This window comes from Pseudophryne corroboree, chromosome 5, assembly GCF_028390025.1.
Source record: "Pseudophryne corroboree isolate aPseCor3 chromosome 5, aPseCor3.hap2, whole genome shotgun sequence".
In the NCBI taxonomy this organism is placed as follows: domain Eukaryota; kingdom Metazoa; phylum Chordata; class Amphibia; order Anura; family Myobatrachidae; genus Pseudophryne; species Pseudophryne corroboree.
Genome location: NC_086448.1, coordinates 48,918,976 through 48,937,763, shown reverse-complemented (window position 1 = coordinate 48,937,763; position 18,788 = coordinate 48,918,976). Strand labels below are relative to the sequence as shown.

The 18,788-nt window shown below is 46.8% G+C and overlaps 1 protein-coding gene across 8 annotated transcripts in view; it reads right to left on the bottom strand.

Moving 5' to 3' along the window:
• Positions 1–18,788, bottom strand: part of ST3GAL1 (ST3 beta-galactoside alpha-2,3-sialyltransferase 1) — a 147,523-nt gene that overhangs the window by 16,694 nt on the left and 112,041 nt on the right. For 6 of the 8 annotated variants that reach the window (XM_063921240.1, XM_063921244.1, XM_063921245.1 and 3 more), the window contains 2 exons: positions 6,014–6,684; positions 267–460 (listed from right to left, as the gene is read on the bottom strand). In XM_063921240.1, coding sequence (XP_063777310.1) covers positions 267–460; positions 6,014–6,328 — 509 coding nt within the window. In that variant the 5' untranslated portion in view covers positions 6,329–6,684. Of the gene's footprint in view, positions 1–266; positions 461–6,013; positions 6,685–8,838; positions 8,959–18,788 lie in introns of those variants that run through there. The other 2 variants (XM_063921247.1, XM_063921248.1) reach the window with 2 other exon arrangements.

Here is an 18,788-nt window from a genome sequence, read left to right as displayed (position 1 = left end):
AGGCGTGTGAGCAGAAGAACCAATCTCAAGCTACCATCTCTTGAAGGCGGCTTGTCATTGGGCCAACCACTCACACTCCCCACTGCCTGGTTTTGGAGAAGGGACAGAGAAATCTCATTAGGGCAAGGGGACACCTAGAAACGTTGTTTTTTTCCAAGGTGGCAATGCAGCTTTAGGAGGAACTGAATTGTTCTTTGCACCCTCATAAGTAATGAGTGCTCAGCGGAGCTATTCAATTGTTATGCAAAATCCCTTTCAAATCTCACCTCAAAACAAAATCGTGAGAGTCGATATCATGTCCGTACAGGGAGCCCCTAAGGTTGCCGGAATTCCCCACCACGGCACATGTTCGGCACCGGTACGGACTGTGATCCAACAAGCTGTGATCGCCGGGAATGACTTGAAACATCTCTTCAATCGCTTGGTTCACATCCATTGGGTCCTTTTGACCTTGCAAACGCTGGGTAGAAAAACAAAAACACATTAAGAAGATTTCACATGTATTCCCTCGACTTATACTACTAGTTTATTGTTTTATTAACTGAAGTTTATTGTTTTATTAACATTTATTGATCTAGCGCCAGCATATTTTGTTCCACCTTACAATTGGGAAGACAACATAAAAAAAAAACATAAAAAAAACCAAACAAGACTGCGTAATAAATAATACACAGACATTACATTTAATGACAACAGTTGGCCGGATCCATATTTTCGTGTTGCATCAAGAATAAATTAGGCTGCATCTGTATCTCGAGTCATATTTCCTTGCGCAAACTGACAGTGGCTAATTAATGAGATAAGAAAAACCTATTAGTAGTCGACGGGTACAAAGGGTTACACTTCTGCGTGGGAGTATCCAGAGTCGGGTCAGAGCAGCGTCATTTTCACAAATCCTAATTAATACGCCGTTTGTTACATTGTGTCCGCCTTCAATTGGTAATCATCTGTCAATTCAGGGAATTGAACCCGACCTCAAGGTCCGCCTTCAGTAGGTACGGTATAAACCAGATTTTCCAATGTGGGAACATACTGCAGCAGGAAAGCAATAAACCTGCAGTCACTGACAGAACGGAAACACTCACGGGCGAAGGAGAGTTTAAAGTAACTCTTTAGCTACCAGTATGTCAGCATGTGCAAAGCTCAACCCACTGAGGTAGGTCATATGTGTGCACTTTTTATACTATACTATAGTATCCGGCACCAGGGGATCGCAGGTACTGTAGCTCACTTATGGTGGGATGTACTAAGCCTTTAAAAATGATCATTTAACTGTGATAAAGGGGGTCATTCCGAGTTGATCGTAGCTGTACTAAATTTAGTACAGCTACGATCAGGCACTCAGACATGCGGGGGGACGCCCAGCACAGGACTAGTCCACCCCGCATGTCAGTGCCCCCCCCCCCCCCCTCCGCAGAAGTGCAAAGGCGGCTCCCGACCAGCGCAGCTTCAGCGTGCTGGCCGGGAGCTACTCGTCGCTCCCCGGCCCGCAGAAGCTGCGTGTGATGTCACGCAGCCACTGCGCACCGCCCCCACCTACGGTCTGGCCATGCCTGCGTTGGCTGGACCGCGCCCCCTAAACGGCGGCTTAACGCCGCTGTTCAGCCCCCTCCCGCCCAGCGACCGCCTCTGCCTCAGAGGCGAATGCTAGGCAACGACGACTGCCATGCGCCAGCGCACTGCGCGGTGGCGCATGAGCAGCTCCGACCCGATCGCAGCGAGAAACTGCAGCGAGCGATCGGGTCGGAATGACCCCCAAAGTACCATCCAATCAGCATCTAACTGTCATGTCACAAGCTGTGTTTAAAAAATGTCAGTTAGGAGCTGATTGGCTAGTACTTTATCACAGTGAAATTATAACTTTTCAAGGTTTAGTAATTCCCACCCGTAGGATCATATTCAATTGTAAGTGATGTCACTGCGATGTCTTGCTGCGCACATTACATGGTGTGCAATATTCAGTTCTCCTATGCATCCCTGGGGCACGATGAAACACGAAAAAAAGATACTGGTCACGGAGTGCCTTTATTGGACTGTGCTGGGGCACACCGCCCCCTATGGGAGTAACTGTGAAACCTCCTGGCCAGGGTACGCCACATAACACTGAGTGTACAGGATAAGTAGTGAACATCTTAAATCAATTGTGAGCTGCGTCTTAATGTGACTCTAGCGGTCACTGCACCATAATAAATGCCCCGATCTGCCCAATTTCCAAAGCAAGAATTAGCTCCTCTACAAGAAACATTAAGTACATGGAGAAGATAATGTAAAAAATGATTACCCCTTCCTCCATTTTTAATATGCAGTCCGTTAATTCTTTACATTTTCAGACATGAAATATGAAAGTAATGATTGATCAGTGTTCACCAGGGAGGCGTTAATCATCCCAGCAGTTAGGATGCCGGCAGTCGTGTGACCGACGCCAGAATATTGACACCACTTGGAATCCCGGCGCTGGAACACTGACATCCCAAAGGTAAGTATTGGGGTGCCTTTTAAGGTTAGGCACTAGAGTGAGGGGGGGGGGGGGGGGGGAGAGGTTAGCCGCAGCCACTACCCCCTGTGCCTTAGCAGGCCCCCCTTCCCCACCGGTGTCTTAGCCCTAGCCTCCACCTCCACTATGGTAGACCTACCGTAGCCGCCACCCCAGGCGGTTTAGGGTTAGGGGTAGAGGACAGGGGAGGGGTAAAATATTTTCCCCGACCCCTGTCGGCATTCTGAAGGTTGGGATGCCGGTGTCAGTCATCTCGACCGCCGCGGCACATGTTTCACACCCCACCAGACACTCATTACCTCTCTGGTAACAGATAAAACTATTACCTCCCCATTCCAGTACACAGAGCCTAAAGCTAATAGGATGTACCGCATGCACAAAAGCCGCCACATCTGAAGTGGAAGACCAAGAGCTATCTCCTAAAGCCAAGCACAAATCTACCTGGACCGAGAACAATGTTCACCACGTACACACTGGGCAGGGGAAGCGCCAGTTACGTTATAAAGCTCGCCCGTGCCATGTGGATGATCAAAACGATCAACGCACTCCAGGGCCAACTAAAAGTACACACTACTCATTGCGCACAGAACAACGTCCCCGACGCCGGCAGCCATAAAATGCTCAACTCTATGTGTACAATTATCTGTGTGCGACAGCTTTCCATTCAACGCACTGTATCATAAAGTCATTGTTGCAGTAATTAATGAGAAAGCAGCTGATGCAGGGCTCGGCCATCTCTGTAGAAAACTGGGAAATGATTCATCAATATAAAGTTTCTGGAAAGTTCTGAATTTTTTTTTTTTGATTCAGAGCAGTAATTTTTTTTTTTTTTTTAAAGCCTGCAATTGTGTCAATAGGGTATCTGATCAACCTGTCGACATTAAGAAGGTAACATCATTAGGTCAAACAATAAACATGTAGACATGTATTTAAGTAGACATGGTTAAAATGTCGACACATTCAGAATGTTGACACCAAAAGGGCATCATATTTGTTGCTGTTGTTGATTTTAGGGTTAGGCTAAAATAACTACAAAATCATGTAATTTTGGTGTCAACATGTTAAATGTTGACATTCTGAATGTGTCAACATTTTTAACATGTCGACCTAAATGCAAGTCTACATATCTATTGATAACCTAATGACCCACGTCGGCCTTCTGGCCTGTAGCTGGCGCTGCTGATGGAATAAATGAAGTCATTTAATACGTTTCCCTATTGGGGTTGGGTTTGTGTGATCAGTGGTCGGGAAATCGCCGGTCGCCATACAGACACCGGGATTCCGGAATTTAGGCGAGCGCAATGAAGCCCCTTGCGGACTCGCTATGCTCGCCACAAGCTCTATTCCCGCTCTGTGGGTGTCGTGGGCACCCACTAGTGGGAATAGTCCCTGTTGTTCGGCATGCCGAACAGCAGGATATTGAGGGTTCGGGATCCCGTCGGTGGTATTGTGACTTCTACTCCTTGAATGTTTAAACACGGTATTTAAAACGTGCAAGTTTTTCTGCAGCTCGAAGGATTAACAGTCATGCCAAAAGCAGAAACATTGTTGCAACAAAAATACAACACAACAAAAAATAAAAAAACAGCAACAATAACAAACAAAAAAAGTCTACTGGGTAAGTAATTTCATTACATTATATTGTGTACGAATACGGTAATGTCACTTTTACATTTATAAGGAACACTGGCAAGCACCATCTTACAAGGAAACGCTGCTACACTTGAGTTGGACTTACTGTATCTTCAGATAAGTACAAACTCAGTATATGGGGCCTAATTCAGTATGGACGCATCAGGAACCTGTGAGGTGGCTTAAGTATGCGAAGGCATCTCACTTATACGAACGCCACTGCCTGACAGGCAGAGGCGTTTGCGGGGCAGGCGGGGGCATTGACGCAGCATTTTGTGGGCATCGGTGCGGCACTGGGGGGGGCGTGGTCTAGACAATGAAGGCGTGTCCAGACCATTTGCAGGGTGGGCTGTGGCGGTTGGGTACCGTCACTCGCAGCCGCTACGAGCCAAAACAAGCCGGCCCGGCGGCTGCTTCGCATCTAGGCTGCGGAGGCAGGGGGTTACCCTAAACATGCGACCTCTCCGCATTTTAGCAGGGGGAGGAAGGGAGGGGAGGACCTGACATGCGTGGCCGCCTTGCCGAAGGGGAGCTGCCCGTCACCAGCTGCCAAGCCCTAAGGAAGTTCCCAACCCACCCGCCCCCACAGTATGGTGAGCTATGTGTGCAGGGGGAGGGGGGGGCGGGGGGCAGACACAGCAAAAAAGCCCCCGGGATTGGCCACCCTAGTTAGGAGCTGTTTGATTGGTACTTTGGGGCATCTATATCAAGTTTGGAGAGAGATAAAGTCGAGAGAAACAAAGCACCAACCAATCAGCTCCTGTCACTTTATAAGATTTGTTTGAAAAATGATAGGAGAGGATTGGTTGGTACTTTATCTCTCTCTAAACTTTCTCTCTCTCCAGGGTTTGATAGAAGTCCCCCTTACTTTTGGTGGTGGTGTGGAGGGGAGAAATTTATCAAAGTTTGGAAAGAGATAAAGGTGGTCATTCCGAGTTGATCGCTCGCTGCCGTTTTTTCGCAGCACAGCGATTAGGCTAAAATCGGCATTTCTGAGCATGCGCATGGGCCGCAGTGCGCACGCGCAAAGTAATTTCACAACAAATGAAGCAATTTTACACAGGTAAGAGCAACGCTTTTCAGGCGCTCTGCTGATCGGTGAGTGATTGACAGGAAAGGGGCGTTTCTAGGAGGTACCTGAGCGTTTCCCAGGAGTGTGCTAAAAAACGCAGGCGTGCCAGGGGAAGTGGCTGGACGAACGCAGGTCGTGTATGTAACGTCAAACCAGGAACCAAACAGTCTGCAGTGATCGCAATCTAGGAGTAGGTCTGGAGCTACTCAGAAACTGCAGGGAAATATTTAATAGCAGAACTGCTAACCTTTCGGTCGCAATTCTGCTAAGCTAAGATACACTCCCAGAGGGCGGCGGCCTAGCGTTTGCACTGCTGCTAAAAGCAGCTAGCGAGCGATCAACTCGGAATGAGGGCCCAAGTACCAACCAATCAGCTCCCGTTATTTTTTAAACAGCTTGTAAAATAACAAAAGTCGGTTAGTTGGTTGGTTGGTTGGTATACTATCTCTCACCAAGCTTTGATAAATCACCCCCTTTATCTCTCTCCAAGGTTTGATACATCTCCCGCTGAGACTTTTCAGATGATAGGGTCAAATAATGAGAATTATATAAACCATACGAACTAAGAAAAGTTGCTAAATCATACAGTAAAGGAACAAATAAAACGGAGAATTGCATATACACCAAGGGAAATGGTACTGTGCATTTGCTGAAACTAAAAGCTGACAACTATTGGACAGATGTCCGTTTACAAACAGAACCCAAGAGAAGTTGTGCAGTGCAAGTGAACTGTAACCATTTGTGACAAAGACCTTATGAAGAAAGATACCGTCAGTACAATGATCTATGTAACACATCAGACTGGGATAACTCACCAGCCACCACTTGTAGGTGCTGTCCGATATGGCGCTGTTCTCTCTCGACAACAGGGGCGGTATGGAATTATTAAACCGCTCCTCGAACCAGGCGGAAACCTCCGTCTCGGAAATGCAGGTGTCACAGCTGCACGGTCTCCGCATAGACGCCATGAATCTCATGAAAGGACCAGAGTACCTGAAATATTTCTCCGGGTTCCACAAGAATTGCACCGAAGTCTGGGTGTAATTGAGGAGGAACGACGTGATGGTGATGGCAAAAACAGCCAAGGTGAGTGTAAAGACCTTCAGATTCCGGTTCTTTAAGGCAACCATGATTCGCTCTCTGCCGCCGAGGCCAAATCTGTATATCTAGTTCCGTGGCAGCTGATCGCTGTATCCCTTGGGTTCAAGTGGTCTCTGAAAGAGGTGCAGCTACGGTAACATTTGTACTACCTTTCAGACTAGGTCGGTGCTTTCATCAAATATTCCCAGAAAGGGTTTCTGCTTTTCTTGGGCAGCTGACGATTTACGGAGTAAAAGAAAGGTCTCATAAATCCTTTAATTATAATCCGTGGAGGTTACAGTGGTCATAAGAGCAGAACGTCCATTAATTGCATCCAAAAAGACGTTGTATCCTGGTTGAGAATAGCGTATCCAGGCTCTTGTGTAGTCCTGCGAGTTTTTCAAGCCTGTAGCGGTAAAGAGAAAAAGAAATTAGACTTTTGAGGTTTTTAGATTGAAACGAGCAGCAAGACAAACATCTCTCCCAAATATAATCATTTTCCTGAAGCTGGACTGGGAATAAATACAATGATATAAAATCAATGCTGAAAAAACCCAGACGTCGTAAAGCGGTGATACTTAATGCGATACTGCTTGTTCGTTTCATTAGAGAGACGGGACAGTGACGTCTGCTTTAATGGATGGAAAGAAAACCAATAAATAACACGGACCCTCATTTAACTCTGCTCACGCGGAAAATCAGTCAGAAGTTATTCGCTGCACACTGCCATATGTATGCAAATGTAACTCTCACCCTCCAAGTCTCTGTCATAGATCAATTAGGAGCATACTGTGCGCTGTCCGAATGGGACTTATACCAGTCAGCCTAAATAGTGTGATAATATTTACACATTAATATGGGATGTAGTTAAAATACCGGCTGTCGGGATCCCGGCGTTCAGGAGACTGACGCCAGAATCCCGACAGTCGGTGAAATACGAAACGCACAGTATCCCGACCGCCGCAGGTTATTCCACATGGTTGGTGGGTCCACGCCACCAACCGAGTGGGAATAACCTGCGGCGGTCGGGATTCACGCCACCAACCGAGTGGGAATATAACCTGTGGCGAGCGAAGTGAGCCACTGTGCCTGAAGCGTGGCAAGCGCAACGAGCCCTTGTGAGGACTCCGGCACGTACACTGACAGCCGGCATCCTGTCTGGCGGTAAACATACCGGACCCATACATTTCACATGAAGCACAATGTTCTGCTCTGGTTTTCCCAGGCAATTGTTTTTTTTTTTTTACATAAACTTATTTTAGCCCAGGCTACTTTAATTAGAAGACAAGTGGGAGAACTTGGTACAAGCTGCAATTTGTGTACTCCCCATATTTTAATATCAGCCATGCACAGTAAGCGTAGCTCTAGAGGCGTCTCCCCAAAGTAAATATCAAATTACCGCTTGTATTAGGCTACAGATAGCGATAAATAAACATTACCCAGAACATGCCGAAGTTGCGTTCCTTCAGTCTACTTTACCATACCCTCCAACATTTTACACATGAAGGGGGTCACTACAACCCGTTCGCACGCAGCGGTTCTTCGCTGCGGTGCGAACGGGTCGGGACTGCGGCTGCGCGGCGCCCGTGCATCGCTGCCTGGCGACGGTAGTCACTGGGCAGCGATGCCACCAGCGCTGAAAGTGATCGCAGCGGCGATCGCAAGAAGATTGACAGTGGGGAGGCGTTCCAGGGCATCTACTCACAGTTTTCCGGGCGTGGAGATTCGAACGCAGGCGTATCCAGGCGTTTGGAGGGCGGATGTCCGACGTCAATCCCGGGACCTTCGTCGCTGGATCCGTCGCACATGGTAAGTAAGTCTGACCCTGGTCTTGTTTTGCAGGAAACTTTTTTTGCATAGCAGGGCTGCACAAGCGATCACAGCCCTGCTATGCTAAAATACACCCCCCACAGGCGGCATCTAGTTGATCGCACCAGCAGCAAAAAGTTGCTACGTGCGATCAACTCGGAATGACCACCGAAAACTGTGGTCATGCCCCCTTTCCTATACTTTCTATGTGAATCTGGAGAGTCAAAATTCGGTACAAAGCCCTAGTTGGAGGGTGTGCGTTACCTCTCCCCTAACACCCGAACAACCCCACCCCCCCCACCCCCACCCCCCTCCTCCTCTGCATAGACTCTGGTGGAGCCTCATAATCACAAGAATTCAGAAAGAATGAAAACATCCTAAACCACTGGAAACTGCAGAAATCAGAAAAAGATCTATCTTATAGGCTTATCTTTAAATGGTTCAATCAAACTGTAATGAAAGTATAGCATTAATTGATAACTGGTTTAATTTAATGTAATTTAAGTGATGCTGGAAGTATTTACTCATTATACTTTTTAGTAACATTGCCACTATTTATCATATTGACTATTTTATTATTTTATTGGTAGGGGCCTCACAAGTTAGTTGCCCCGGACCCCACAATCTTTAAACCGGCCCTGGTTACAGTAAACATATGGCCATTTCCCCCGTCTTCTTTTAGCCACATTAGGCCATTATTTTTTTCCTTGTATGAAAGAACCAGAACATATGAGCAACCAAATAAACTTACGGTAAGTATTTAAAAACAAAAAGTAGCCTACAGCAATCGGCATCACACAACTCACACAATCTTAAGCGGGGCTGCTTAGTCAGGGAATCCTGGCTGGAAAGGACTTGTCATCTCACCACAAGTTGTTTTAAACAGTTCGAGTTACAAGGAGGTGGGGGCGACGCACATGAAGTCATGTCTGGATCTGTATTAAAAATTTGCTGATGTCACAAGCGTGAAATGTCAGTTCCAGGACCGGCAGAGGGAACAGTCATTACAGCGGTCATCCTGAAAATGATTTGTAAATGCAAAGTATATGTGAGAGGTTCTTCAAAAAGTAAGGTAAAAAGAAATATATAATTAAATACTGAAGTGGGGGGCGTTGTACTTCGGCAGTACTGAAGTGTGGGGGGGGCGCTGTACATCGGCAGTACTGAAGTGGGGGAGGGCGCTGTACTTCGGCAGTACTGAAGAAGGGGGGCGCTGCACTTCGGTAGTACTGACGTGGGGGCGCTGTACTTCAGGAGCACTGAAGTGGGAGACGCTGTACTTCAGGAGCACTGAAGTGGGGGGGGCGCTGTACTGCGGCAGTACTGAAGTGGGGGGGGGGGGCGCTGTACTTCGCCAGTACTGAAGGGGGGCGCTGTACTTCGGCAGCTCTGACGTGGGGGGCGCTGTACTTCAGGAGCACTGAAGTGGGGGGCGCTGTACTTTGGCAGTACTGAAGAAGGGGGACGCTGTACTTCGGTAGTACTGACGTGGGGGCACTGTACTTCAGGAGCACTGAAGTGGGGGACGCTGTACTTCGGCAGTACTGAAGTGGGGGGGGGGGGGCGCTGTACTTCGCCAGTACTGAAGTGGGGGGGGGCGCTGTACTTCGCCAGTACTGGAAGGGGGGCGCTGTACTTCGGCAGCTCTGACGTGGGGGGCGCTGTACTTCAGGAGCACTGAAGTGGGGGGCGCTGTACTTTGGCAGTACTGAAGTGGGGGACGCTGTACTTCGGCAGTACTGAAGTGGGGGGTGCTGTACTTCAGAAGCACTCAAGTGGGGGGTGCTGTACTTCAGGAGCACTCAAGTGGGGGGCGCTGTACTTCGGCAGCACTCAAGTGGGGGGCGCTGTACTTTGGCAGTACTGAAGTGGGGGGGTGCTGTACTTCAGGAGCACTAAAGTGGGAGGCGCTGTACTTCGGCAGCTCTGAAGTGGGGGGCGCTGTACTTTGGCAGTACTGAAGTGGGGGGCCCTGTACTTTAGGAGCTCTGACGTGGGGGGCCCTGTACTTTAGGAGCACTGACGTGGGGGGCTCTGTACGTCGGCAGCACTGAAGTGGGGGGCCCTGTACGTCAGCAGCACTGAAGTGGGGGCGCTGTACGGCAATACTTACCTGTGCACATTAAATAGAAAAAGTTCTGCAAAATCTGTAAACAGTATTTGTGCAATTCATGGCGTGATTGGATCGCATTAAAAAACACTATACGCTGCAAAGTATCCAAAAGAGAAGTGTACATATCTACTACAACAGGGCAACCTGTGCCACTACACATACCAGCATGCCATATTACCATTTTACTATGGTAGGGGACGCTGGAATGTACAGTTCTACAGCAGCTGGAGTGCCACAGGTTGCTGACCCCTATATTACAAAATGTTCCCACCATTCTGTCTCCAGACATGGAGAAGAACAAGAACAAAATAAGCCCCGCCATTGGATCCATCAAAACGTCACTCAGATCCGCACCACTGTTGGTGAAAACGCCGGTCAGGGCGGGCAGCATGGAACAATCTGAAGATTATCTATATAATAATAATCTACGGTCTTTCCCATCTGCTACCTGCATGCACAGTGGGTGCCGGGCATGCGCTGCCCGTTCCATCATATCCCACTGTTGGGGAGGTGGGACAGAACCTAGAAGGAGAGGAGGAGCCATTGGGAGGCAGGTATGCAGCCGCAGGTTGGTGGGGACATGACGGAGAAGTGGGAAGGCGGAATGGGACAAAAGTGGTCTGCGCGGTGGGTAGTGGCGGAAGAGAACAATGGGAGGGGGGAGCAATAAGTGAGCAGGTGCTGGATGGGGACAGGCCATATTGTCATGACACATGTGCCGGGTCCCTTTACTAGTCAAAAAGAATTCGTTAAGACAATGGCCCCCAGGTCTTGCTCCCAACCACAAAGGTGCAGGAAACAGAGCGCAGGTGGCACTGATGGGCAGGACTGCACTGGACTGATAAATTCTGGGAGGGTGATGCACAAATTTTCATGCGCCAATCTACAAAGCCCTATAACTGATCCGATGCTGCGGATTCAAAAGCGAAAGTTACTGAATGGACCTGGACCTATAACGCAGAGCAATGTGCACTCAGCCACTCACTAGACTCATTAGTAAATCTACCCCCAGCTGTCAAGACTTTGTTAGTATCCTACATTATCCCATATTGTCTAAACAATTAATAAAGACGTGCGCGGAGATTTACGCCAGTAACTTGGCCTGCCCGGAACGTTAAGGATTCCTTAATAAATTTCCTTTCATCTGACTGCAATAAACAACCCTGCAAAGCACAATGGCTGTCACCTGCAGTTTCCCAGCTAGAACCGTAACAGTCGGCATAAATCCTACAGCCTAACGAAGTACAAAGAAAAAGACACTGCCCTGTGCTATATATTTCTTTAGCTAATTAAACCTCTTGGGAAGGAATGTTCCCTCACTGGCTTCTTGCTTTAAATGGCTGAATCGCACTGTCAGGCGCTCTTTCGTTTCTCAGCAAACAAGAGAAAAGAGGAAACCTCTAACACAGGGGCGCAGGGAAGGGACACCGCAGATAGCAGAAGTGCACACCGCTGCCGCAACTTGATGAGGCTCCGAGTCAGAAAAACGGATGCCGCAACTTGATGGGTCACCGTGTCAGCAAGTTTTAGATTTGCATTTTTTTATCAAACAGATGTTTCGTTAATCTCTCCATTAATAGACTGCCAGTTTGTTATTACAGGGAGGTTGATTTGCTAGTGAAAGTGCACATGGACAGTATACTGTTACAGAATTTTTATCCATTTCAGATCTGCCCAATTCCATCCTGAGTAACATTTAAGCCTTTTGGCCCTTAAATCCTGCAAATATATCGTCAGTTTTGCAGAATTAGAGAAATATTTAGCAACACTGCAAATAACCAAAACCGTTTTCTATGGGGACGGGCAAAATGAGACAAATTTGATCATTTCCGAAAAGCCTTACTTGGAGCTGTTCTTCGATAGCTAAGGCCATCTGAAGGTGGCATAAGTTGGTCTTACCACTACAGAGGGATCTTCCGATTCCTCCCTTGGCATACTCTTCCCTTCATTTTTTCTATGCACGAGTGATTTCCCATAGGTCATGTTCCAAATCATCCATTATAATGGTCAGGGTCTGATTTTGATACCGGACATTCCACTAATACTAAATACATAATCAGAATATCTCCCATCTACGAGGGTGGTTCAGTAAGTAAGGTAGCAAGACCTCTCGTGCGTAATGTTCTCTACTTCATGCTAATTACCCACCATGCCAGAGAAGGTAGACCACTGCTTCCCCTCACGGCCATATCAGTCATACTGTCCCAAAGTCAGCCGTAAGAAGGCGGTGCTGGCGCCAACTTGGCGATGTGTATGATGATAACATCATGTCACGGAAACAGGTTTCGGTTTGGTGCACTGGCTTTGATAAAGGCAGGGTAGACGTTCAAGATGAGCAGCGATCCGTCCGACCAAGCACATCCACCCCAGGCAGTGCACCAAACCTGTTCCCGTGACATGACGTTATCACCGTACACGTGGACAAGTTGGCGATGAATGTCAGCTGCTGATGGGCCCTTTAGAAATCTGATCACATTACGCACCTGAGTGTGGAACCACGTTTTTACACGTGCAAAATAAAAAGCAGCTTATAAAAATACACTGTATCGTCGGGGGTTCCAATAGGTTGACAGTCAATATAATAGGTCGACCCCATATAAATCGACATGCATTAAATCGACAGGTACACAAGGTCAACATGGTCAAATGGTCGACAGGTACAAAAGGTTGACTTGACAATGATCGACAAGTTTTTTGGGTTGTTCCAGCTTTTGCTTGCGTTACTATCCACAGAGCCTACGATTGGGAATAGGAACCCGTGGCAAGCGCAGAAGCCACTTTTCCCGACTATCTACCTTTTACCTGTTGACATTATGACCATCGGGCAGTACGGATGGTGTAATGGTTATCATTACTGCCTCACCGCTCTGAGGTCATGGGTTCAACTCCCACCATGGCACTAACTGTGTGGAGTTTGTATATTCTCCCCATACTTGCGTGGGTTTTCTCCGGGTACTCCGGTTTCCTCCCACAATCCAAAAATATACTTGTAGGTTAATTGGATCCCAACAAAATTAACCCTAGTGTGAATGTGTGCGTGTACATGTGGTAGGGAATACAGATTGTAAGCTCCACTGGAGCAGGGACTGATGTGAATGGCCAAATATTCTCTCTGTAAAGCGCTGCGGAATATGTGTGCGCTATATAAATAACTGATGATAATGATGTTGACAATATGGGGTTGATCTAATGACTGTCTGTCTAGTGTTTATGCCCTCTAGGATGCAGACCCACTTCTAGCCTCCCGAAACCATGTCCATATCCAAACACCCAAAGGTATGATTATGCTGCACATTTATAAAAGGGCGAAAATCATTATTTGTACCCCGATGGTGGTAAAGCCATTACATGAGAAAGCCTATGTATCATGTATCGCAGCTGCACATACTGAAAGCTCAATATGGCGGTAACATAAGAAAAAGAGAGTAATTATTCTTTGCATCATTGTTTTTTTTTTTTTTTTTTACGTTTCATTATTTTGTTATATTTCTTTTTATCTTAAAAAAATAAAATCAATCAGAAATAGGACCCCATTTTCTGTATAGATTATGGGCCAAAAACAGAAAAAGCTATTTCTTTTTAGTCTGTTTTGTTCTTATATTTATAAGTGCACACGCCCATAACTGGGAGGGTTTGGTGCCTCACACCTTCAGTAATAACGCCCGCTCCTTGTGAATGGATAGTCTCGATATCAGCTCAGCCAATAGAAAGTTACGGCTTCTGACAAGCCGATGGGGCAGCTTTTTGTTGTTGTTTTTTTCCACCAAGACTCCGTGTCTCAAGCAGTTGCCAAATTGCGGTCTTACAAACCCTGGGAACCGGATCTTACATGATCAAAATAAATAACAATGTGTAATTAAATGATCATAATTCATAAATCATGTGTAGTTTCATGTCTCTAGTACAGGCATTTGTTTCTTATTAAACTGAAAATGTATAAAATAAAATCGGAAAAACCACAACATTTTCTTCCGTCTATGATCCATACCACCAGTTCTGAAGTGGTTAAGATGATGAAGTAAAGTCCTACTACATACAACTCCCAGAGAGGAGGGTGATGAGGAAAGTGTGAATGGCGTCCACGTGTAACAGAGGACTCGATCAAGTGAATCATCGATGTCCAACCACTACACAAGAAAGAGAAGCGCCACCATATCTTTATAGGCTCACCATCCTCCCCCCACCCTCCTCGTAACCTGGTTTTCTTCAGCATCAAATCCACCAATCCTTGATATCCATGAGGTTTGTAGTGATATGCGGACACATTTTAAGATGTAATGACTTTCTATATTTATAGGCATCTAAATGCACAACAATCCTATTCACTGTATCCTAACGGTAACCTTTAAGCACCTCTATAAGTCAATTAGCTCAGTCACGGCTCAATGTCTTAATCCGGGATGTTGGACATGTGAACATATAGGCAGAGATAATTTACCTGTGCACCACCTGCCACCCAGTATCACAATTCGTCTTCAATATTTAATGGCAAGTCATTAGGAATACAGGACTGAGACTCCGTCCCTCATAGATCACCGAGAGACGTCAGGAAGTGGATGGCTCTGCACACCTCTTAAATGTGTGCTCAGGAGATGAAAGCGTTAAATGCCTACTGTAATGAGAATTCCATTCCAAGATCTGCACTGAGAATCTGCAGTTCAGCGCAACCCCCATGTCAAGCGTAAAAATGTCACCAGAAGACTTTTCACAATGTCAATTACGAAATACTTTGATCCAGCGAGGGCTGAGATTTTCCTACACTTCCTGCTAATCTAAGTGGATATTTGGCGGTCTTGTAGGAAATATGGGGTCTATTAAAAAAAGAGAAGCCAAAAACAGCGGTAACAAAAAAAAAATATATTGCTTTTCGCTTTGCAATGTTAGTTTTGTTTCCCCAAAAAAGATGAAAGGAGTGAAAATAGGGGGCTGCGGGAATGCGTAAGAGAAATCAGCACTTTTCATGAAACGAAACACAGAGAAAAACAAAAGTACGGCGTGCTTCAGCTAAAATGCTGGAGAAAATCCATATTTTTTGTTTATTATAGACCCCATATGTTGGAGTGGCTTTCAGCAGATCCACTTGTGTGCTGTGTATTCTGTACAAAGGGAACTTGAAAACATAAAACTGTAGCCTGGAAACTCACATCCCCCCTCTCGCCTTCCTGGAACAAAGTAGCATGCCTATAAAAACATATCCGCAACAGCACTGGATACTGCAGACTATTCACCGGAATGGCTTTGTTGGGTCGACCCTATTTAGGCCGACACATTAGGTTGACCACTATTGGTCAACAGGCACTAGGTCGACACCTGGAAAAGGTCAAAATTGTCGGCAGGTCGACATGGAAAAGGCTGACTAGTTTTTTTTTGTTTTTGTTTTTGTCTGGTAAAGTGACGGGGAACCCCAATTAGTGCAGTGTCCCCTCACATGGCTCGCGTCGGACGCCATGCTTCAGGCAGGTTACTATTCCCAATTGTAGTCCAGGTGGATCGTAAAGTATGAAAAAGTTTAAAAAATTATTTTTTTTTATTATTAAAAAAAATGTCGACCTTTTTCAGGTGTCAACCTTTGCCATGTCCACCATTTCCAGGTGTCGACGAATAGTGGTCGACCTAAGGACCGTATTCACCCTAAAGGCTTCTTTACCCCCTGACACCTCCAAGCTTTTTCTATTCGTTAACCATAAAATAATAAAATAGCCTGAATCCATAAGTCTGGGGCGAGATCGGGTAGCGAGGGAGGAGGTGGGGGTGGGTTTCAGCTGCCATTGTCACCCTTTCGACTCACCCGTCTTGATACTAATTATTATTACCATTTATTTATATAGCGCACACATATTCCGCAGCGCTTTACAGAGAATATTTGGCCATTCACATCTGTCCCTGCCCCAGTGGAGCTTACAATCTATAGTCCTACCACATGTAGCCAATTAAGCTACATCTATATTTTTGGATATTTGGGAGGAAACCGGAGTACCCACACAGGCATGGGGAGAATATACAAACTCCACACAGTTAGGGCCATGGTGGGAATCAAACCCATGACCTCGGTGCTGTGAGGTAGTAATGCTAACCACTACACCATCCGTACTGCCATTATTGTCCCCGTAGAGTGTTTAGAGACCCATGAGAACAAATAATAATAATAATAATAATACCACACACACTTTAAGTTAATGGAGGGTAATAACTACTGCAGCATCCTCCTGTCTGGCATTCCCCTCACCCATATATCCCAGATTCAACTTGAATGACACAGTGGGACTGATCTTTCTCTGGTTCCACATGTGCTGTAACACACTATAAATCCCTACGCTCACTGGCTCCCTGTGTCCTCCAGAATCCCGAATTACTCATCATTACCTACAATTCCCCAACACCACCACCACCACACATCTCAAATTTCATGGCAATATACTCTTCTCTCTCGCCCCTTACCTCTACCCCTAGTCTGCACCTCAGGTTCAGGAGCCACCTCTCACTCAGACCCTCAAGACTTCTTCTGTTACTGTACCTACTTATGGAATTCCCAATCACCATCCTACAGCTTTCAAATCTTATAATAATTTTATTAAATATTTAAATATAATGTACCCTCATATACAACTACTCCCATCTATATTACAGACGCTGGTTCACCCTCACACCTACCCTACTCCCACCCATGCTACTGCCATTGGTACATCCTGCCACCTACCCTACTCCCACTGGTACATACTCACACCTACCTTACTCCCGCACCCATAGTACTCCGACTGTTACATCCTCACACATACTATACTCCCAACAATACTGCCCACACTCATACATCCTCATACCTACCCTACACTACGCCCACTGGTACATCCTCACCCCTACCCTACTACCACTATACAGCCTCATACCTACCCTACTCCCACTGGTACATCCTCATACCTAACTAACTCCCACTGGTACATCCTCACACCTACCCTACCCCCACTGGTACATCCTCACACCTACCCTACACTACCCCCACTGGTACATCCTCACCCCTACCCTACTCCCACCAATGCTACTGCCATTGGTACATCCTCCCACCTACTCTGCTTTCACTGGTACATACTCACTCACACCTACCCTACTCCCCACCCATAGTACTCCGACTGCTACATCCTCACACATACTTTACTCCCAACAATACTACCCACACTCATACATCCTCACACCTACCCTACACTACGCCCACTGGTACATCCTCACCCCTACCCTACTCCCACTAGTACATCCTCATACCTACCCTACTCCCACTGGTACAGCCTCATACCTAACTTACTCCCACTGGTACATCCTCACACCTACCCTACTCCCACTGGTACATCCTCACACCTAACTTACTCCCACTGGTACATCCTCATACCTAACTTACTCCCACTGGTACATCCTCACACCTACCCTACACTACCCCCACTGGTACATCTTCACCCCTACCCTAATCCCACCCATGCTACTGCCATTGGTACATCCTCCCACCTACCCTGCTTTCACTGGTACATACTCACTCATACCTACTCACAACTACCCTACTCCCCACCCATAGTTCTCCGACTGCTACATCCTCACACATACTTTACTCCCAACAATACTACCCACACTCATACATCCTCACACCTACCCTACACTACAGCCACTGGTACAGCCTCACCCCTACCCTACTCCCACTGGTACATCCTCATACCTAACTTACTCCCACTGGTACATGCTCACAACTACCCTACTCCCACTGGTACATGCTCACACCTACCGTACTCCCACTGGTACATCCTGACACCTACCCTACCCCCTTCTAAACTACACACAATGGTACACCCTCACCCCTACCCCACTAATACTACCCACATTTGTACACCCTCACACCTACCCTACTCCAACAGGTACATACTCACACCTACCCTACTCCCCAGCCATAGTACTCCGACTGGTATATCCTCACACCTATTCTACTCCCAACAATACTACCCACACCTACCCTACTCCCACTGGTACATCCTCACAGCTACCCTACTCCCACTGGTACATCCTCACACCTAACCTACTCCCACTGGCACATCCTCACACCTAACCTACTTCACTGGTACATCCTCACACCTAACCTACTACACTGGTACATCCTCACACCTACCCTACTCCCACTGGTACATCCTCACACCTACCCTACTCACACCTACCCTACTCCCAGTGGTACATCCTCACACCTACCCTACTCCCACTGGTACATCCTCACACCTACCCTACTCCCCAGTCATAGTACTCCAACTGGTAAATTCTCACACCTACTCTACTCCCACTTAAACTACACATAATAGTACACCCTCACACCTACCCCACTAATACTACCCTCACTTGTACAACCTCACACCTACCCTACTCCCACTGGTACAGCCTCACACCTACCACCTACCCTACTCCCATCTAAACTACACACAATGGTACACACTCACATCTACACCACTAATACTATCCACTCTCATACACCCTCACACCCACCCTACACCCACCTATACTACTCACGCACCTGCCCTACTCTTACCTATTCTACTCGCAGCAGGATACTCTCACACCTATCCTAC